At 47.6% G+C, this 23,724-nt stretch overlaps 1 protein-coding gene across 1 annotated transcript in view; it reads right to left on the reverse strand.

Annotated features, from left to right (window-relative positions):
• The window catches only part of LOC147748316 (pre-B-cell leukemia transcription factor 1-like), a 380,397-nt gene that overhangs the window by 180,319 nt on the left and 176,354 nt on the right, over window positions 1–23,724 (reverse strand). The window contains exon 6 of the mRNA XM_086960153.1: window positions 9,558–9,714. Within this exon, the coding sequence (XP_086816279.1) occupies window positions 9,558–9,714 (157 nt within the window). The remainder of the gene's footprint in view (window positions 1–9,557; window positions 9,715–23,724) is intronic.

Consider the following 23,724-nt stretch of genomic DNA (forward strand, 5'->3'; position numbering starts at 1 on the left):
AGACAGGCAGGAAAAGAGGGTGTGCAGAAAGAAACTGGAAACAAGCTAGCCTTCGGGCAGAACTTGCTCAGTATGAAAGAAGCCGCGGGTCACAGAGTGATTTCATGAACTAGACATTAGGTGAGTGAGCTCTCCCTCAACCTCTCACTCTCGACCGATCTATGGGCACAGCCTGGCTCCCCGTCCTCACATTAACATGGAGCCTGGAACCAGCTCAGTCAGTCTGAGCTCACCCTGCGCCTCAGCAGGGTGTTTAGAGTACCTCACTCAATCCCCTGAGGGACAAACTCGCCCAGTAGCCTCACACTCAGGCACATCGACATACACCCAAGGCCACCTTCGAACTCATCCGTACACCCAAGGAACCTCTCAGCTTCAACCGTCTCACTACCAAGTAGGTGAGTCGCCTAAGCACTTTACATGCACATGTCAATTCTCTCCCTCGTGTACCTTGCTTTCACCAAAGCATCTCTTTGTTAAAGTACCAAATATACACTAAACTATTTCACACAAGCACTAGAAACTCACCGAGGTATCACACTGACTCACTATCACCTAAACCTCACTCAATAAAACATGTGCAGCATCCCGCAATGACTGGTGGAGAACAAACACTGACCAGTCCCCGTACATTGTAAGAGTGTAATACAAATACCTGCTACATTGGCCATCTTGTTCGCCTGCAGAAGCAAGTAAAACAATCTAAGTAAATAGCAATAGAACGTAATGTCGTACAGTACAGGAACTCTTCGCTATGTGATTAAAATGAACATTGCCCGTTTAGGCATGAGCACATCTTCTGTGAAATATGGAGCTCCTCTATTCCATGTGCAGCTGACCATTCAGGCGCAGGCTCAAAGTGGCAATAAAGAACTAAAGTGCTAACTAATTACAAAGAACCAATACTTCTGGGCCCCATGCTACAGTGCAAATCAGTTTTAGAATTCTCCACATTCCTGTACAGCACACTTACTTGGGAAGTGGACCAAGTTACAGAACAATGGGATGCATTCCGTCTCTAAGTGGAATTCGAAACAAAGGTGAGAGGTCAGACTAGCAAATGAGAAGCAGCTGCCTATTCCTTGAAACACTTAAAGCATGTGCCCTCCCCGTGACAGATTAGGAGTAGTTTCTGTCCTGTAACTCCAGTTCTGTAGTAGGAGTATCTCTGTTATAGTCATAATCTAGTGAATAGTCCCGCCCATGTGCGTGGACCTCGGCAATCAAAAATAATCTCTTAAATTGTCAAATCATGCAGGAACTGCAAAGACACTTAAGAGAGAATTTAAAGACAAATAATGCAGCCCATATCCACAGGCTACACTGTCCAGTACTTCAACTAGAAATTCCACCAAACAAAACCACACACAACACAGCCTGCCCAGTTTCCTCCATAGGGAAACTTGCCTCTACCAGTAAAAGACTCTGGAATGATAGAGAGGAAGGCATGGACAGACAAGCCCCATAGGCTGCCATTATGTGGCTTAAAAAGGATACTGTGCCTTTAAGAGAACTCTCCAGAACTTTCTCCCAGTATCCCAGAATGCACAGCAGGTCCCTTTTACTTTCAGTTCTTTTTGAAGGCGTAGCACGCCAGACCTGTAGCATTCCTTACATGAATATCTTTCTCCACCGGGGAAGAGGGCGGGCGCATATGACTATAACAGAGATGCCCCTACTACATTACTGGAGTTACAGGACAGAAACTACTCCTTCTGTAGTAGGGGATCTCTGTGTATAGTCATAATCTAGTGAATAGAATGGCAAGCCCATCCCCACACCAAAGCGGCGGTGGAGAGAAGAAAATTAACACCACTATTGTGCGAACAAATTCCGCAGCGAAGCCTGCCCAACCTGAGCATCTGCCCTGGCATCAGTGTCCAGACAGTAATGCTTAGCGAAGGTATGAACCGACTTCCAAGTGGCCGCCTTGCAGATCTCTGCAATCGGAACATTACGGAGTAAAGCGGTCGTGGCAGCTTTTCCCCTGGTGGAATGAGCCTTAGGTTTACCCCCTAAGATCCTATTAGCTTTTTGGTAACACAACTGTATGCAGGACACAATCCACCTAGAGATGGACTGCTTAGAGGTAGCAAGACCCGTCCTGACCGATCCATAATTGACAAATAATTGGTCTGACCTACGAATATCTTTGGTTTTATCCAGATAAAATTTCAACACCCTCCTAACATCCAGGGAATAAAGAGACCTTTCCGCTAGAGATGAAGGATTCTGAAAAAAGTAGGCAACGTTATGGTCTGGTTGACATGAAAATCAGAAATAACCTTGGGAAAAAATTTAGGGTGAGTACGCATAAAAGCCTTAGCCGCATGAAATACAGTATAAGGTTCTTGGCAACACAACGCCTGAATTTCACTCACCCTGCGGGCTGATGTAATGGCCACGAGGAACGCCGCCTTCCAGGATAGGTGTTGCAACGAAGTCTTATGAATAGGTTCAAAAGGCTCTTTCATCAATCTGGACAGCACCACATTCAATTCCCATGAAGGCGAAGGAAGCCTGACAGGAGGGAACACTTTCTTCAAGCCTTCCAAAAAGTCTTTGATCACAGGGATCTGGAAGAAGGAAGTCTGTGAAGGGCATTTCCTGTAGGCAGTCAAAGCAGGGAGATGAACCTTAATGGAATGAACATTAAGTCCAGACTGCGCCAAATGTAGAAGGTAAGGAAGGAGGACTTCTTCCTTGCACGACGTCGGGTCATTGTTCTTGGACTGGCACCAGATACAGAACCTCTTCCACTTGTAAGCATAGGAGGTCCGAGTGGAAGGTCTCTTAGACTCCTTCAGTATATCCATACAATCTACAGGCAAATTCAAATGGCCATATTGCACTCTCTCAGGAGCCATGCCGCCAAACTCAAAGACGAGAGGTTGGGGTGCAACATCTGCCCCCCGAACTTCGTGAGAAGGTCCGGCCTGCACGGCAGCCGTATGTGAGGAAGGAGAGACCGGTGAAGCAGGTCTGTGAACCACCACTGTCTGGGCCATTCCGGGGCAATGAGTATCATCAGAGCCCTGGACCGGGCCAGCTTGATGAGTACCGCTGGAATCGGTGCAATGGGTGGAAAAGCGTACAGAAAGCGGTTTGACCCGTTGATCCATAACGCATCCCCCAGCGTACCCCGCTGGTAGTACCTGGAGGCGAAGTCTCGGCATTTGCTGTTTTCGGCGGTGGCGAACAGATCGACGTCTGGAGTCCCCCACCTTGCGAAGACTTCTCCTAGTACTTCGTCGTTTATGACCCATTCGTGGTTTTCCTGAATCAGTCTGCTCAGTGCGTCCGCCTGAACATTCTGCACACCTGGCAGATGGGTAGCCGTTATCGTCAGTCCTCTGGCTAGAAGCCAGTGCCAGATCGCCTGCGCCTCCTGTGAGAGAGTACGTGATCTCGAACCCCCCTGCTTGTTGAGGTAATACATTGTGGTCGTATTGTCCGTCTGTACAAGCAGAAAGTTGGTCTGAAAGGACAGAAGAAAGGCCTTCAGTGCCAAGTGAACAGCTCTGAGTTCCAGGAAATTGATGTGATACGTGGCCTCCATCGGGGACCACGTTCCTTGAATCTGTAGGTCTCCGGAATGCGCCCCCTAACCGTGGAGAGAAGCATCCGTCACGACAGTCTGCGTGGGAATGTCCTTGTGGAAGGGAACCCCTCTGAGGAGATTCTCCGCTGAACACCACCACTTCAGCGACTGAAGGGCATGCAGAGACAGTCGTATCTTGTCGTCCCAAGATCCTTTCCTCTGATCCCACTGGCCCTCCAAGCACTCTTGCAACGGTCTCATGTGCAGTCGTGCGTGTGGCGTCAAGAAGATACAAGAGGCCATCGATCCCAGTAGAGAAGACACCGTCCTCACTGTTGTAGATGGAGTGGTCATAAGAGCCTGAGCCTTCCGAAGGAGTGATAATCGTCGCTCCTCCGAAGGAGACACGCTTGCTGACAGCGTATTGATGGAGGCTCCCAAGTACTGTATGCATTGGACCGGAGTTGGGACAGACTTAGACATGTTGATGTGCAACCCCAGCTTGTTCAAGAGAACGCACGCCTTCTGGAAGTGTGCTTGCGCTTCCGAGAAGGAGGAGGCCTTGATCAACCAATCGTCCAGGTAGACAACACCTTGTTCTTCCTCAGGTGTGCTGCTACCACCGCCATGCACTTCGAGAATGTTCTCGGCGCAGACTTTAGTCCGAATGGGAGTACTGTGTATTGATAATGATTGGCGCCGACTTGGAACCGCAGGAACTTCCTGTGTTTGTTTGCAATGGGCACATGGAAGTACACATCCTGTAGGTCTATAGCACATAGCCAGTCTCCTTGTTGCAACTGAGGATAAATCTGATGCAACGACAGCATGCGGAACTTCTCTCTGCGAATCCACTGGTTTGCTTGTCGCAAGTCCAGAATGGGCCTGAACTCGTTCTTGTCCTTCTTGCGAACTAGAAAGAACCGTGAGTACAGACCTCTTCCTCTCTGAGACAGAGGTACGTCTTCTATCGCCCTTTTCCTTAACAGGATATCTGCCTCCGCCTGGAGCTCGCGCAGCTGAAACTGCGAGCTGACCGGTGGAATCGCTGGAGGCGGGCTGGTGAACCAAAGACTATCCATTGCAAACAATATTCAGCACCCACTTTTCCGGAGTAATTTTTCTCCACTCTGCCAGAAAAAATGTAATGATTCCCCCTACCGGAGTGGGTAACGGATCCGGGGGAAGTAAGCGCTCAGGGCCTAGACCCGGCCGGGCCTTTGGTCGCTGGTGCCGACTGTTGGCCGCCTCTGCCCTTCGGGCGTTTCTGGAACAGCTAACGGAACTGCTGTTGTTGCTGTGACTGTCCCGAAGCTTGACCACGTCCTCTGCCCTGTCCACCGAACCGCCGTTGGAACGGGCTGTACGATTTCTTAGTCTCTTTGGGCTTTTCTAGACCCACAGCCGTGAGTGTTTCGGCCTCCGCCTTCATGCGGGCCATTTCATCATCCGCATGCTTCCCAAATAAGGTTTCGCCAGAGAATGGGAGATTGGCAACCCTCTGCTGTGCGTCAGGTTTCAATGACGTAAGGCGGAGCCAGGCATGTCGTCGTTGGTTAATCCCATGGCAAAAGCCATGCGCCGCCAAGAGGGACGAATCTGCTGCAGCGGTGACAATCTGATTCGCTACCAGCATCCCTTCATTTAACACTTCCTGGAAATCTTCCCTCTTCTCCCGAGGTAAGTGTTCCGCAAACTGCTGGAGGGAGTCCCAGAGGGCACGGTCGTAGCGCCCCAACAAAGCCGTGGCACTCGCAGCCTTCATAGAGGTCGCCGATGTTCCACACACTTTCCTCCCAGCTGAATCCATCCATCTAGACTCTTTTCTGGGGGGGACTGTGGATCACAGGGTGGTAGCATGCCGTTTGCGGGCCGCCGTCACGATCACAGAATCCGGAGGAGGTTCCACTCTCAGAAAAGCCGGATCCGAATCGGGGGCCCAGTATTTTTTCTGTAATCTCGAGGGGGCCGCCTTAGTCAGCGCCGGAGCGAGAAAAAGGTCCATGGCCGGTTCCTCCAGGCCCGGCACCAGAGGTAGTAGAGGACGAGACAGGTGTTTCTGGTGCAGTGTCTGGTAAACTTTAATCTTTTCATTTGAAATATTTTTGTATGCAATGAATTTTTAAGAGTTGTGGTGAGAGATGCTATACATAAGAGCAGTAAGCAATACCAAAGCATAAACGACAGTCTTTCACCACAAGGGTGCTAGTGTATATTTTACCTTCAAGTTAAAAACTGGTACCAAGCCCATAAGAAAGTTGCATGAATGTGAGCATTACTAGGATTAATATTCTTCCTTTGTCTCAATATGGTAGAATCTTTTTTTAAATAGTAGTGTCATTTTCATTCTCAAGTCTTTTTGGTGATTCACATTTAGCAGTATATGTATATACAGATGTACATAACGGGAAGAAACTCTACTTTCAAGAAGCAAAGCTCTTTCATTCTCATCAAATAAGCAGTGATGGTCACCTACATTTCTTGTCCATACTGCAATCCTCATCCAAAACCTTTCAGTTGCTTCGTATAAAGTGCCTTGCCCAGATTCAAAAACGCTCTAAGTCATGCCCAAAGAAAGCTATTCAGATCTTAAATCTATGTACCAAACAAACAGCAATCTTGCAATATAAAATTAAAGGTTTTAAAACAATTTTCATAAGTTTTTGCTGGTTTCGTTTTATGATGCGTATCAATCTCAGCTAGTCACTAAACCTGTGCAGTTTAAGATCATTCATATTCACTGTGGATTTAGTTCAAGACATTGCATTATCAGTCTACTTTCTTGCAAGTAGTAAGCCCTCCGAAAGTAGAACATTGCATCAAACCATCTGCATGGGCAGGACCAAAATGCACATGTTGTGCTGGAATAGTGCCTAGGCACCTTCATTCCATTAAGGACTCACCTCCTCTTTGGCTTAACTTAGGCCATTCCTTGTTGCCTAAATGCACATGTCATATCCGGTACTTTGCAAACATCGGATTGCAACAGGTTAAAATTGACAACCTCCCCATTTATTGAGCCCACAACACCAAGTTAGCATCTTGAACAGTTCTTGACATTTCTGTCTGAGATGGTCTTGATACTTGATACAGTACCACTGAGCACTGGAGTATTAGATTGTTAGTCAACTGAAAAACAATATGCCAGTATGTACCTGGCATATGTCCTTTTTTCATTTTAAAAAGGATTTGTGAAATAATTTTTCTTGTCACTTTTGTAAAAACAGCTACACATTTAAAATAAAATAGGCTTTTTTTCCTCAAGTAAATAAGTTAACGGAAGACAATTGAGCTTATAGGAAGTCTGTCAAAAGGCTATCTGTAAAAAATAAATTAGAAAAGAAAAAAGGCTTTTCTAATTAAAACTTTTTTTAGTACATAAATATTTTTCTCGTGCTCCAGAATTCCAAGTAGGGGCAAAGCTATTTAATGCCCATGATTTTAATGGTGAACCCTGGAAGTGAAGAAGTAAATTCCATCTCCTTTGGTCCGGCTGTGGTGGGATTTTGTTTCTCATAATCGACAGTTTTTGATGGGTTAAGTTTCAAGCTGTCTACTACGTATAGGCAATTAAAGAGTGCCGATTGGCCCAGGTCTAAGTTTTTTTTCTTCCAATTTTAGAATATCATCCACTTAGTTTGTAGAAACTGATAAGTTTTGTCCACTCATGACATAGTGTAGGAAAGGTAGAATATCATGATCATGTAGGATTTCTTCAGGATATGCCCAAGGCAAATTAGCTCTGACGCAGCCAGCCTTCATTTTGGATGTTACATCACCCGGGGAAACTGGAAGCCAGCTCACCCAATCAGCTTTTCCTGGACCACAACAAATAAAGTTTGCCGTGTCTAAGTGACTCCTGAACCAACAATAGAAACATAGGTCAATTTAATCTGTCAATGCAGCGATTAACAAGTGTGTTCTGTAGCATCTGATGAAGTCATTCATTTTTAGTGGTAACAGATCTTTTAATGTGATGCATCTTTTGGAGGCACATGCAAAGAAATTAGAGTGCAACTGCAGCACAAAATAAGCACCAGCCGATGAAACAGTTTCCTAGTCAAGCAGGATTGCTTTTGCGTACAATGGCTGAAGGAAACAGTCTCGGACTCAAAGTAAGCATAGTTTTGGGCTACATGATGGTGGTAAAGATAATTTGAAGGTCTCAGAAAGAGGGTGACATTCAGAGAAATATAGAAAAGGCAAAAAGACACTATCTGCAAATGTCAGGGGTGTGAACTGAATGAAAACCAACGGAGCGAATGCTGATAAAGACCATAAAGCAGAATCCAGTAAACACAATTAGCTGATAGAGATGAATGTTTAGTTGCGCACGGTTGTGTAAAAGTGGGCATTGCTTAAAGGCATGAGCACAAAACAGCAGTGCATGGTCTTTAATCATAAATTATTGAAGAAAAAAATGTTATTCATTCTGTGATGTTAAACTGGCGTGAGTCATAAGAGACGCAAGACAGACATTTACCTCAATGAATCTCTGAAGGGCTCTTAACTGTAACTAGAACAGTGGGCCTGAGTCACTTCTGCTACAAATTAATTTTCCTGGGATAAAAGTTTCAATTCAGGACTAGACAAATATCACAAACATCTTGCAATATTCCTAGACAAATCAGTTCATCCAACAGTTTTGAAATCATGCATGCCTTTTTCTCAAAGGTGCTTTCCATTGAGCACTGCCTCTCAATCCAAAACACTGAAACGTCAGCTTGGCAATTGCAGAAAGTATTGGAGTGAAGGGGCACATGCGTCTAACAATAGGAAGGCAAGGGACTAGTAAAATGCAGATCATGGGCACTGTACCGGTTTCATATATAAGAGCCTCCTAAAGGGCAGGAAGCTGGGTAGCCAAGCAGGTATATGCTAGGAACTAGAAGCTCTGTTACAATAAAGCCTGAATGAACGTAGTCTAAGAAACATCTTTGGAGGTCAAGAAAGAGTAGCAAATGGGTTCTCTCGATGTACATGGTAGAGTCAGGTTCTATGAAGGAGACAGCGGGGAGTGGTTCTTTGGACAGAAACGATAAAGACGAGTTCTACAAATGCAGATAGTAAATACAAGTCTATAGATACTGATGTAGTACTAAAATAATTACTTATGTCTGAAGGGTGGGACTGATAATGAAATTATGAAACAGTTTGAAGGCGTGCAAGTAAGACAGTGGTGAACATGTCTGGGGAAACTGTGGACTGGAAGTTAGTTCTAGCTTTGTTCAAAATAATACAATTCTAACTTATGCCATGAAGAACTTTAGCTGCAGGTTAGAAACAGAAAGGGTTCTGTATTCTCGTTAAAAATAAATATTGACATTTATGAAAATATATTGCTTTTTTTCATTTTTTTTACATTTTAATCTGGTATGTCATGTGAAGACCAACTTAATTCCAGGAGATCAGGACGTTATCATCTGAAAAGTGTAGTATGGAACCAGACCTGCAAGACCAATGCTGAAGCCCTCTGCTGCAGTAACTGGGATCCAGAAAACACCCTCTTTACAACATATTTCTTGAGCTTTAACAGCCAATAACTCCAGGAGTCAAATCTCCTACCTGCACAACATCAAACCATGAGGCTTTGTCAGCGGAAAAATGTATGTGGTTCGCCCTGTTACAGTGCTTAAAACACAAGGCACTGATTCACAGGAGCTACCAATTCAAGCTTCAACTAGAAGGAAAAAAATATACTGCATAAAATATGGGGTACCTAACAACTTTCTGGGTGTGATGGATAACACAATCAGATGAGACATGCTTTATTTATGTTTGGTAGATTATAGCAGAATGTTTATTTGAATACAGGCGGAGATGAAAAACTCCTCAAATCTATATTAACTCTACCTAAGGTTAAACATTAAAGGATATTCGGATGATGATCCCTCATCACCAAAAGTACTAGATAAAACATGATAAACATTCACAGAAGCCACAATTAGTGCCCAGGAGTAGCATTTAATTCTACTTCCTAAACAGAAGAGACTAAACAATCTTAAACCCTGCTTACTGGAATTTGGTGTAGATGGGGAGCTTCCTAGCTTTCCCTGCGACACTGCATTTGTGGCATCTACTGCAGTTTTGGCCGCATAGATGTTAGCTTCTTCCTGGAATTTGCCCATATTTTTCTTATACCGGATTCTCTTGTTGCCAAACCAGTTAGACACCTGCAAAAGTAAGGGCCTAACTGTTTAATATTTCACAAACTGGACATTCTGAAATGTTTGTTACAATACATAATTATGAAGGTCTATAGAAAGGCATTCCTAAGCAAGGCCTAGTGCTAATCCCTGCAGTATCCTGGTGGACGTAGAACCAGGTAAATTATTGCAGGCCTACAGAAAGACTGCTCTGTGAAACTAGGTACCTACAAACGTTTTGGAAGTAAACATGTTGCTGACAATGGAGGAGAGGGAAGATAGTTTATGATAAGCTTTCCTGGGCGCCCTAAACACCTACTGAACGACTACACCAATTGTATTAAAGTCTATGAGCCACCAAAAGGGAGCAACAGATTGAGAAGAGCATGTGCCCAAGCCCTAGGAAATCTCCACCCAACAGATGAACAGAGGACGACCTGTTACACCACTACTGGACTACAATGGAACTCTTTGCTCTAGTTCTCGTTCCTCCACAAGTCGCAAGTAAGCCCTGCCAATGCAAGGCAGGGTCACAAACAGTTTTCAAATGTGTTGCTTTAAACCTAAAACACAGAACCCCCACCCCATGGGCACTTAACTACTTAGCAGGACAATAACCCTCACCCTCCCAAGCCTTGTATCGCCAACTCTCACACAATTCTTTCAGTTTACATTAAAGTACTACATACACCTGTGGGGACAGTAGGGTGGGTGTTGAGGAGGGGGAATTGCACACTTGTAATTCCAGAATCACACAGATTCATTGTCCCGAGCAAAGTGCCCTACTTGCTCACCTTCACAACTGTAGGTAATGTGCTAAAAGTCACAATAAATGGTACTGCAAGATGAGCACATAAGGTGTTAAGTAAAAAGCCCACAAAGGACTTACTTGCCAAAATCTATGTTAAGAGCTATCCTGGTTATTATTTACCTGAAGAAAGTCAATGACAGGTGACAGAGAGATCATATGAAAGGTTTTGTTCATTCAAAATAAAATGTGAGGCCTGCACACAACCAGATCAAGCACGCTCTGCATCACTAGAAAAAACAAGTTTGGGTGGTAGCAGAAAACAATCTCTTCTGATTATGTTGAAAACCAAAACACCTCATTAGGATAAAAGGAAGAAAGGGTAAGCATAACAACTCTGAGCAGTGGTTATTCTTGTCATCAGAGGCATTCTGATTGAAATAACTGCTGCTACAAGGTTTTTAAATTATGGGCACCTAGTTAGAAATCCATGGTTGGTCTTTACATTGCAGATTCCACAGCCAACTTTGAAAAACTGTGTGAATGTCTTCGCCTGCACCAACACAAAAGGAAAAAAAATAAAAGATTGCAAAAATAAAAGATTGCTAAGCACTGGTCAACTGTTGCAGGACAAATATTCTACCATGCCACACAAGTAGTTTCCAAACACTGGCCAAGGGAATCTTGTAAAACTTGTGTGGGTCTGTGAAGGCAAACGATGCAATGCACTTCTGTGGACTGGGTAGTTGCAATAAAGCAATTTGGTTCACTGAGTCACAGAGAACCAAGCAAGATGTCAAGCAATTTTTTCTTCATTATTTACACCCAACAACAGGCTACATAGGACGGCTCACCAGCGCAGGATGCCTCGTCTGCTAAGCAGTTAGGCAAGAAAACAGTGACAAACGCATTTCATGGAATATCAGTAGCATCGCTGAAGCGGGGACCGTGAGCCGGCGCTTACGCACTCACATACACAAGGAATATAAAGGATATGTGCCAAATCAGCAATGACTCACATTATCAATTATGCACAGTAGCTCCAGTCAGTAACTAACCATACAAACACTATCCAGCTCATGGCCACAGAAGATTTAGCGATAAATCAATGCAGTAACCAAAAACATTATAGAATCCAAGGATGTGTTAACTTCTTCCATGATTTTTGTCAACTCCTGCTGGTCTCAGCATTGGCTGGTTTCCTTCTATTCAAAATATGCAGATCACCCTCTTTTTGTGCTTTTGTTAGCAAATGTACCTCACTTACCACGCTCTAACCAATGCCACCATCCTATTCAGTGCTGAAAGATGTACACAATATTCTCCCACACCAGTAGCTTCTATTCAACACAGTTGTGAAATGAAGTTGGAGCCATTCTCTGCGCCAAAAGTCCAGAGGCAGGGCTATTCTGAGGCAGAAGGTTTATTGAATTTTAATATTTCTCTACAAAAACCATGACATTTTCTAGGCAGGGTCTCAATGAAATTTGAAGGCAGAAGAGGAAATCATGCACCTGTCCCTGTTAGTCTAGTTATTGAGCAATGTTTGTATATTGCATAGAATAGAATTCCTCAATTACCTGAGCTCTGGCCACCAAATGACTTATCAATTTAGGTTTCATAAATTAATTTGCTTCAGGTGTTCCGCAATCTTATTTTATATGGTTGATTTGATGCAACAGGACAAGTTATCTGACGTAGCACACATCAAAGGGTCTTTCTGAGAAGCACAGTACCATGTGCAAAGTGTGTGTTGTCAGGGTTCTTAAAACTGACTGAGGGGAGCAGGTAAACAACTCTGTCCGAGACCGGTGCTTAACGGAGACTTGGTGGAGGGGGTACTGCCTTATATGGTTGTATGCAATGTGGATCAAATGTAACTGAAGAGGAAGTTTGGGTGAGTAGCATGTTTCAGCTGGTAACATTAGAATGTGGCGAAAGGTGTTACATTCAACAGTGAGTCATGGGTGCCAACATTCAGCCATTTGAGACCCGTTCCTATAGAAATGTTTTGGAGGAGTGTTCCACACGTGCAGTGCCCAAATTAGGCTATGGGAGTGAATGCAGTGGTTACACGTCATTCGTCTCAATGGATTTCGAATAATGCAGACAAGCTCACAGCTGGGTAGTGATCAGTGAGGCCTGGCAGTTGAGACTTAAAATCCAAGGAATATCATTTGGGGTTACATACGTGATTTTTTAAATTATTTTTTCAAATAAGTACCTTTCCATTCACCACCATACAGAAACTACTAAATATCAGGAAAGATTCCAATGACACTAACTGGAAACAGAAATGTTTAAAAAGTATATGCTTGTCAACCTGTACTAACTGTTTAACCTATATGTAAAAATTTCCAAACTGTACAAAGTTAACTTTTATTCTTTGCCGAAAGAAGCAGTAGAAAAGAATCAAATAGCTGACTTTTTTTTAAAAATGTTATGGAATGGCTTTTATGATTTTTATTAATCAAATAAAGTATGACTTGACTTGAATTGACTTGAAATAGCTGACTGTTTTCACAAAGAATACTTGTATAATGAAAATCAAATCTCATTTCATCCACCAGGTTCTACATAACAAGTTCACTACTTACTGGACTTCAAGAACAAGTTACTTAACTTCGGCAACACCTTATCTTGTAGAGAATCTATCTGGCCGCAGATTCCTTACCTGAGAATATTCCCTGAGCAGTCCCCTTAAGCACCAGTAGGTGGCGTCGTATGGCTCCACGTGGTGTCAATGGCCGTGCTGGAAGTGACGTGCGTGGTGCCTATATAGGCACTACCCTAGGGCACGATCCTCAGCTTCATGACTTTTTCTGCACTGCACCAGAAGCACCGAGCCAATGTGAGGTATAAAACCAATGTGCCAGAGCGAGGGTCTCAAGGACTTCTTGAAGAAGTCACTGTTCACAAGGGAGAATGGGAGGGTCGCAAAAGAATATATATACAATTGGAGAGAAAGTGGTGAACAGCCTGGACACAGCTTCCACGTCACAATATGTTTACAAAAGGTGCCTGGTCAATGCTAGAAAAATACCTTTGTTAGTTATAATTACCCAACAAGTAAAAGATTTTGAAAAATCGTCTCACAGACATCATTTCTTGGCTTTACGGCTTCATCAGCGAGTTTTCACACCATAGTAAGTGAATACCATTCTGGGGGGCTGCAAGATGAAATTTTATGTTTCAACCATGTAAGTCATTGTGTCAACATGTTTTGGTCATTCAGAAAGTCCATATCGGACAGATATCTGAGCTAGTGGGGGCCGCAGAACTCCTGGGCTCAGCATCATTAGCGGAAAGGAGGCCACCCCACACTTTGTTTCGCATCAGGAAGGTGGCTAACATCCTGCCTTGACTCGTGCAGCACGGGACAGATATCAGAGCCAGTGGGGGTCGCAGGCATCCAGGGCCCAGCATCACTTGTGGCAAGGAGGCTGCCCACACACTGTTCCGTGCCAGAAAGGTGCTTAAAATGCTGCCTTCACTCCGGCAAAAAGAACAATTGATGGACAGAATGCAGAACAATGTCATACATTTACCCCAGTACAACGATCTGGGCCTAAATCCATCGGTTTTTGCTAACCATGCAACTGCCAGGCCCAGTCCTCCCTGGACTGGAAACAAGCATCCTAGGACCGGTTTCGGGCTTTCAGCCCTCATCAGCCAGGTTAGCTTGACTCCAGTGGCATGGAGAGCACAGGACCCACGTCTGGGCATACCCGTCCCACTCGGGTGACAAATACTAAAGGAACAATTGATGGACAGAATGTAGAATAATGTCATACATTCACCCCAGTGCAAAGATCTGGGCCTAAATCCATTGTTTTTATACTAACCAAGCCATTCCAGTTTGGACCCAGCCATATGTAAATCAGTCTTGACCCTGCGCCCAATGGCCCAATGCAACACTCCAGCAGCACGGAACGTGAGTTGGCCCGTCTTTGCTCGTCATCAACCAGAAGAGGGCAAGAGTTTTGACTTTAATGCCATCTATTTTCCAATGATCTTGCAACCGCGCCTGTGCTATTTTGGCTCTACTGAGGACTTTTTTTGAAAAAATACCCAAAGCTATAAAGACCTTCTCTGACTGGGGAATCCCTCAGAAATGGGCAAGAGAAAAGCGACAGTTAGTTCGAAAAGGGGAAAAAGGCCACAAGGGGGCAGCTAAACATATAGCAGAGAACGGTGTGACCTCCGATTGAGATAACCTAAAAGAAGTTAAATTTCCACCTGTTCCAAAGGAGCTGCACAGCCAACAGAAGCTAGCTAACTTCTTCGAATGGAAAAGAACCAAACAGGCTATGCCCTTGGATAATACTCCCTCTAACTGTGGCAACTCTAATTCGGACTCTAACTCTGTTCCCAATCCACCACGTACTGCTGACCCAGCACAATTAGGAGTTCCACTGATTCTATGCAGTAATAGATTTGCACCACTTGGAGCAACAGCCTGCCAGCCTATCTCTTCTGGTAAGCTTCCATCTACAGACATGCAAACTCAAACTGATCATATGGTAGAGACTGCTACCACTGCCTCTCTCAGCCATATCGACCCCCTAATCAAGCAGCTGCAACTGGAAGTAAATGGCCTAAAGCGCTTAGTGATTAAGCTCTGTGATGCAATGAAAAACACATGCAACAAGTATTTGCCTCACCCCCGGGGCAGAGACACGATCAGGGTGGAATCCCTTCTTCCTGTGCCCTCCCCAATTCAAGAAAAGCCCAACCCAAACAGAATGACCTCTTGGAACATACTGGCCGAGCCCATGTAAATCATGATATACTCACTTCTTCCTCCGGCAGTCTGCCTTTATTACTCATCCCCAACCCAATAGACTAAGAAGCTTCCCTCCAACAGTCCTAGCAGAGCTAGAATCTAGAAACCGGGTGCTGTGCCTGACCCCTGCCCGAGTCAACACCTGTGCCCCTGAACCAGCTTGCCTCCCGAGAATTCCCTTCTGGGAACCACCCAGATTGATATTTTCCTCACCAAGCTCTACCTTACTTAAGGAAACCCCCTCGCCTTGCTGCACTGACTTAAAGCGATATCTTTATGGTGAATGTCCCAAATCTATTCCAGGCTCAACAACTTACTGAAAACACACAATCATTCATTAACAAAAACACACTGGACCAGGAGTGTAAGGATCATTTACTCAGTTATCCAGGACAACACAATGCACGCAGAACACCCTCTCCCAGGCTCTAACTGGGACTACATTAAAAATCACAGACTAGCGTTACAATAACGGGCTCCTAGATCGTGACCTCAGATCCGACCCACCCCCATGATCTGTGATTCAATTTAAGTCTATTCTTACAATGACCCCTATTTAGGCAGATCCTCACAGCTAAAGAAGGGAAAATCCCTATTTGCAAACCCCTCCTTCTAACACAATGGACTAGATGAACACTAACCAAGGGCTCTTAACCCTGCCTTCTGAAGTCCCACTGAAGTGTGTGAATTATTTCCCCAATGCCTGTGGTCTGAAGGCGCATAATCCAGAGCCTTTGAGCAAACATGCCACTATTGACATCCACTTCCCAATTCGTCAAGGAGACCTTGTAACCCTAACCAACATCCCAAGCAATGCTCAGCAAGCACACACTGTCTTTCTTTTTCGCAAACCCTCACGGATAGTGTGGGTCACTATCAAAGACAGCACAGTGAACCTGGCCAATCCACTGATGTTGAACCCCTAACCCTCAGACAACCAGGAAATAGTCTACTGGAATGTGGCTGGCCTCTAAAGTAGACTTTCTGATAGAGACTGAGCTCTTTCAGTGATAATTATGACATCTGCTTTTTCAAGGAAAAGCGAGGACTACTCGTGCAATGAGGCCGAGATTTAGATGCTTCCAAGTTATGGTCTGCTTTGGTGGTGTAGGCTGTGGGAGGACTGTGTACTTGGGTCAAAACTACTATCTACGTTCAGTTAAGGTAATCTCTTGCTCCTGTCAGGATATCTTGATCTTGAATTTAGCATTATGCAATGGCACATACCTTGTAACAGTATCCAAGATTCCCCCACCCTACGCTTTATAGACCAACTTTTGGAGTAAGTTAAGAAAAATAAATGTACCATAATGGGAGATTACTTCAATGTTTGCTTAGAACCCTCCACACTTACCGACAATATTATCAGGGAGAAGGATGCTTACTGGGGTATACCAGCTATAGACTGTCCTCCAGTTAGATGTCTGACAAAGATAGCCCACCAGGTAATTGATGTAATACTCTCCCATGTAATTTGTGCATGCAATGTGCATTCGACCTCTGATGGCGACCTGCCCCCATATTCAAGACGGGATGCTATAGTAGCCACCTAGATTATCTTTTCATTAATCTTGAATTATAGTCTGAACTAACCGATTTCTTTGCAGCCTTCAGAACAGAAAGCGACAGCAACCTATTAACTCTTCTACTTCTGGGGGGGGCGCTAGAGGGCGCCGGACGAGATGGCCGCACTCGCGTGAGGCTCCGTCTAGACCTTATAATATTCGCCCATTCATCCTGATACCCCGGCGCTTTTGCCCTGCACCCCGGTGGAGCACGATCCGCTGCCCTCTGTGACTGACTGGGGCGAGCTGTGAGGTGATTGCAGCTATCCTGCGGGCGCCCGGAGCTGAGAGGTCCCAGGCCGGGACGTGGAGGACGGCGACTCCGACGGGCGCGGACCGAGGCTCCGCTGCGAACTGGACCTTTGCTGCTGTTCCAGCCTGCGGGAGCGGAGCCCTGGTGACGGCGCGTTGTGGCTGAGGAGGCGGAGAGGCGGAGCGGACAACGGGAACCCCTGGACGGGCTGCGGCTCTCTGGACGGCCTGGACTTGGCCCTGCTGGTCCCGGTGAGTGGGGCGTGGGCGCTACGCTAGCCCGGTGCTGCGGAGGTGGTGCTAGGCCGCGGAAGCCCGCGCCGCGCGAGCTCGGACCGGGGGGGGGCCGGGGAGGGGGTCGGCTGGGGAGCGGAGCAGCTGGGGGGGCGAAAACTTCGACGGAGCTGCACTCTGGGACAATCTACATTACCGCACACGTGGTACTGGGAGACCTGCTGCGCTGGGTGAGGCGGGCCTGTGGGGCGTCCGCCATCTTGGGGCCTCCTACCACCGGGCACCTGAGGGCAGCACACCGGTGATCAGCTCGTCAACAGCGCTGCCTCGCCTGATATTGACGTTGTCCGAGAGGGGTCACGGACCCTGGAGCCTTTCTGTGCCGCCTCTCTGTCGCCCTGGGCACTGCGCTCTGCTGCCCATATCTGCACTGTAGGCCTACTCGAGGACTGCCTGGCACACCTTGCTTGCTGGGGCGATGACACAGCTTGGCCTGGACTGGGGGTGCTCATCGGCCTGGGCCTGGACATAGTCCGCGGCGTGCGGTGGCTGCACTCTGCATTGCTCATATTTTGAAAGGCTGACCTAAGGTAACTGCCCTGCACAGCTGAGTTTCGGACCGCGCTGAACCACGTCGCAGTCATGGGAAGGCCTGATAGAAACCAGCCGAAAATTACCTTTGACGCAAAAAAAACTGCGCATTCATCCTCCCAGGCGCCAGCGGACACCGACCAGGGTGGGGCTGTTGGGGGTACACCTAACCTGGAATCCACGCTGGTTGCTATGCAGAAGACTCTGCAGTCTATTGAGGGCACCATGGAGTCTGTAAATCATCGTCTTGATCAGATGGCAACACAATTTGACCGCCAGAACGAGCGGATGGGAGAGGTAGAACAGCGAGTTTCCGCCACGGAGGATGGTCTGGCCACGGTCTCGTCCAAAGTCTTCAGTATGGAAAGAGTGCTGGCGGTCATACAAGCGAAGAATGAGGAGTTAGAAGGGAGGTCCAGGCGGAACAACGTTCGCGTTACAGGCCTGCCGGAATCCACGAATGTTGGGCGCATGGAAGACTTCATGGAGCGCATGATCGTCGACATATTCGGGGCGGACCTGCTGTCCCGTGTCTTCATTGTGGAGCGTGCGCATCGGTCCCTAGCTAAGAAGCCTCCGCCGGGAGCGCCGCCGAGGCCTATTGTGGCAAGGATCCTGAACTATAGGGACCGAGACACTATTCTACGGCTCGCCAGGGAAAAGGGCTCCATAGACTATCAAGGTAACAGACTGGAGTTTTATCCCGACTTCACCATGGCAGTGCAGACGGCACGTAAGGAATTCACGACGGTGAAACAATTGCTGAGGGCGGAGAACATTGCTTATGCCATGCTGTACCCTGCGCGTCTTCGGGTTGGGCCTCCATCGGATAACAAGATCTTCTCCTCGCCCAAGGCAGCTCTGGACTATACCAAAAAACTGAAAAAACGTGCTAAAGAACCGCCTGGACGTCATGAAGGGGATGATGAGCGGCTGGATGAACAGGACTGACCTGCATTGATCTGCTGACTATGTAGATGGGGGTAATGCGGAGTATTGCATTGGGTTCCCTCTATAGCGGAGTTTGCAGTAATTGCTGAAGTGCCGCTCGGGCATTTTAGCCCCTGGTACTCTGTGCGTTGTTGCTATATATGTTGCGCGAGGGGGAGCGTTATGGTGAATCCTGCCTTTGCTGTGGCTGCCGCCCCGCAGTAGCGGGGACTCCCTTTCAGTGGAACTCACCTAAATATGGTCTGTTATGCAATATGTGCTGCTGCGCTGGATGAGGTGACTTCACTGGGGCTTAGGCGATATTCTTGGAATGTGAACGCTTACAGGGGCGCCCAGTGTAATGTGCAGCTATGTGAATACCATTGGGTCTGATGCTCTGACCGCGGGGGCGGGTGGAGGGGTTGGGGTTGTTGTCAACGGCAATGGTCTGCACTCTCGTCAGATCTGGCGAGGGTGGTGTGCCACTACGCCTCCAGATTAGGGAGATCCCCAAATGTTGCTGTTTGCGTTGTTGGGGGTTGCAAAGGGGGGGGGCACGGGGAGGCTTTGGCAAGTTGGGAGTGCTGAAGTGGGCGGCGGGATGGGGGATGGGTTGTGGCAACTAGTTGGGTTGTTGATGTTTTTCCTGGTCAAGGGGATTGAGACTGAGTCATCTTTGAGCTATGAGTGGGGCTGCACTTGGTGGCTCCGGGCCTTCCCAGGCACCAATGGGGCTATATCTAGGAGGGTAGGCGGTAGGGGGGCGATTGGAGAGCGGGGGCAACCGAGGATGAACGCACTGCTGGGATACTTACACCTTAGGCGATATGGATAGGGGGGGTACTATCACGTGTGTTACATGGAATGTGCGAGGGCTGAACAAGCCGCAGAAAACTAGACAAATGCTTGCCTTTTTGAATAGACATGGGGCGCAAGTGGCATTTTTACAGGACACGCACCTCAAGGGGGCAGCGGCCGCAATGGTGGGCAAACAGTGGGCGGGAGCGAGGTGGGCCACGTCATACTCTTCCTATGCTCGTGGGGTAATGATTCTGATCAAAAAAAATGTTCCATTTGAGGTGCTACATGAGGAGGTGGATCAGGATGGTAGATTTATTGTTGTGCAGGGTAAACTGTGTGGCACGTTGATCACGCTTCTTAATGTCTACGGTCCTAATATAGATGACCCTGATTTTTTCATTGCACTTTGGAACAAACTGTATAGCCTGCCATCGTCTGCAATCCTCTGTGGGGGGGACTGGAATGTCACATTGGATTCCGAGTTAGATAGGAGACACGATCGGCCTTGTGACCGAAAGAGAGGGACGGATGCGGTGCGCGAGGGTATGACTGGGCTGCAATTGTTGGATGTCTGGCGCTTACAGAATCCTGGCAGGCGGGAGGGTACTTGCTACACATCAGCGCACAATACGTGGTCGAGATTGGATTATTGGTTAGTGACACGAGATGTGAGTGGATGGGTGCTGAATGCGGAACACCTGCCCCGAACGCTTTCGGACCATGCCCCTGTCGCACTGAAGCTGCGGATACCGACACATGCTCCTGCCCCATTCACCTGGCGACTCTCCCCTGGAGTGTTAACGGATCAAGTGCTAAGCGAGCGTCTGCGGCAGATAATTGAGGAATTTTTCGAGAACAATATGGGCTCCGTCGATAGTATGATTACGGTGTGGGAGGCCTTTAAGGTCTCAGTGCGGGGTGCATGTATCGGGTTGCGGTCCGGGGTCCTCACGTCCATCAGAGACTCTATGACCAGGCTAGAAAGGGAATTGTTGGCTTTAGAACGCCGGCTGGAGGAAAGGGCCGACAGCGCATTGCTGGCGGATGTTCGGACAAAGGTCACGGAATATAACGACTTGGCAGACCAGGAGGTGAAATTTCTATCCAAACGCGCCACAGCCAGATATTATGGAGAGGGGGGTAGGCCGGGCAAGGGACTAGCTGATAGAATTCGAGACCCTTGGGCTAGACACTGCACTGTATTGGAAATTGAGGATCAGGGGACTGTGGTGACTACGTCGGATGGCATACTTGCCTGCTTCTCGAGGCACTATGCGCAACTCTATGAACATAGAGAAACGGCGGAAGAGGCAGACATATCGCGGTATTTGGAGGGCGTGGCGCTGGTATGGCTCTCCAGGGGTCAACAGGAATTCCTCATGCATCATGTTACCGAGGCGGAATTCAGGGACGCGATAGCAGCCCTGCCGAATGGGAAGGCGGCTGGTACAGATGGCCTGCCTGCCGAATTTTATAAAACATATGCAGATTTGCTTATTCCGCGGCTGGCCATGGTCCTAGAGGAAGCTTTTGAAAGCGGACGTCTTCCGGGAACTATGAGGGAGGCGCTATTGGTGGCGCTCCCTAAACCCGGAAAGCCTCTAAATAGGTGCGAGTCATACCGTCCCCTCTCACTGATAAACACTGATGTTAAAATAATAGCCAAAGTGCTGGCCACAAGACTGCGTCTCCTCCTCCCGGTTATGGTATTGCCCGACCAATCGGGGTTTATCCCCCTCCGGTCCACCACTCATAACCTGAGGACCTTGTTCGCCGTGCTACATCTCCTTAAGCCGGACCTGGCCGCGGTGGCAGTCATGCTTGACGCCGCCAAGGCTTTTGATTCAGTGGCCTGGAAATATATGCTGGCCGTTCTGCATCGGATGGGAGTGCCTTTCTTCTTCACGTCACTAATCGCCCTGTTATATAATGCACCCACGGCGAGAGTTAGGATTAATGGTCACGTCTCTGCCCCCTTTCCAATACAACGGGGGACAAGGCAGGGCTGCCCTCTGTCGCCCCTGCTTTTTGCCATCATGATGGAACCGTTGGCCTGTGTGTTGCGTCAGAGATATGCGGAGGCGGCGCTGAAGTTCCCTCTCAGATCGTTGGCCGTATCAATGTACGCTGACGACATGGTCCTATATGTCAGAGACCCGGCGATTCACCTGGAGCGCATACTTCGAGAGTTCATAAAATTCGGCCGGTACTCAGGACTGACCATAAATTGGGACAAGTCAGTGGTACTGCCACTCACGGGCGTCACTCACCAGGTGCCATTGGAATTCCCGCTGGAGTGGGCAACGGAGTCAATTAGATACCTGGGCGTTTGGGTGCACAGGGATAGCCAAGAAGTCATACGGGCCAACTACGGCGTTGCCGTTTCCACTCTGGAAGATCAGGTGGCGAGATGGACACGTCTCCCACTGACTCTGGCAGATCGCGTATCTTTGATTAAAATGGTAGTGTTGCCGAAATTTCTTTACCTATTTGTCAACATTCCGGTCCCGCTAAAATCACACTTCTTTGCGAGACTGCGATCCCTGCTGATAACTCTCACCTGGGCCGGCAAGAGGCCGCAAGTGACTTGGGAGGTACTGACCAAGCCGTACGCTCTTGGTGGGTTTGCCCTGCCGGATATGAGACTTTATTATCTTTGCGCACAGGCACATTTTGCAAGTTACTGGATACACTCTCCGCCGTACACTCCGCACGTAGCGTTGGAGGCGAGTGCAGTTCTGCCGTATCCACTAAGGGCTATGATAGTAAATAAGCACTCAGTGTTTGAGAAGGGGGAGATTGATACCGTGCGCCTCACGGCGACTGCATGGACTACCCTGGGTAAACGGGCTGGCAGACTGCCGCTATACGCCCCGGCCATGCCGCTACTTTACCACTCGGATATTTCTTTCTCGGGCGAGCCGGGAGGGCTGCAGACTCTGCGGGAGGCTGGACTACAGACTATGGGGGACCTATTTCCGGGAGCGTCGTTCCTCTCCTCTCAGGAGATGACCACCCGCTCGACGAATGCTACTATGTCCACCTTTGTGTATGTCAGACTGCGTGCTGCTGTGCGTGCCTTATACCCAACATATCCGGAGGAACCTTTGGCCCTAGGAGCATTGCAGTTGCTCTATACGATCAAGGACAGAACTAAATTACTTTCTAAATTATATAAGGCTGCACAGGAAGATGAGGGTGGAGGGGCGACCCTGGCTAGAGCAAGATGGGATAGGAGTCTCCCGGAACCGCTGAGTGATGACGACTGGAATGAATGCTGTGCTATGACCGGAGGGTATGTGATCAATGGCAACTTTCGCCTTCTGCATTATAAATTTATACAACAGTGGTATTATACGCCGACTCAACTGGTACGATATGGGCTCAGGGCTACTGCTCAATGTGTCCGCTGCGGAGCTGAGAATGCTGACTTTATACACCTGGCCTGGGGTTGCCCCCGCGTCTATGACTATTGGAAGGAGGTGACTGAAAGGCTTACTGTCATGGCCTCGACTGAGGTAAAGCTAGATGTACGCCTGTGTCTGTTGGGCATTGCCTCTGGGGTGGCTGCGCCATCGCGGCGACTTGTGGTGTTGGCGCTTCAATTAGCCAGAAGGAGGGTTGCTATGGTCTGGGGAGCTAGGAGAGCGCCCGAGGTGCAACTGTGGCTGAAAGATATGGCCTATTCCAGGGACCAATTGAACTGTTACTATGACGAGTTGCCGGAGGCATCTCGCCCGAGAGACGTCTGGGCTCCGTTTACACTCTATATGCTTTCTTTAACAGACACTAATAGCGACGAGAGTGTGACTGCTGCTTTATCAGACTGCGAAGAGGGAACGGCTTGAGAGGTTTTTTTGGGACGGGACGACTGTTTAGCCCTGTATATGTGGTGAATGCCTGGGCGGTGATCATGGCAGTGAGAACGTGGTGGGATGCAAGGCCTGGCGTGATGTCCACAGTTGCTGATCCTCGCTATGGCGTCTGGTTGACTCTGGGAGGAGGGTGAATGTTCCCTATCTGGGAAGTACTGTTAGCCTTACGTTGTCCTAATCGCCCTGCCACATCATGCTTCCTAAACTTGGACTACTCTCTGAAACCAGGATGGAACGGGGGGTGGGGGTGGGATT

Source organism: Lissotriton vulgaris, chromosome 1_1 (genome assembly GCF_964263255.1).
Source record: "Lissotriton vulgaris chromosome 1_1, aLisVul1.2, whole genome shotgun sequence".
Classification (NCBI taxonomy): Eukaryota; Metazoa; Chordata; class Amphibia; order Caudata; family Salamandridae; genus Lissotriton; species Lissotriton vulgaris.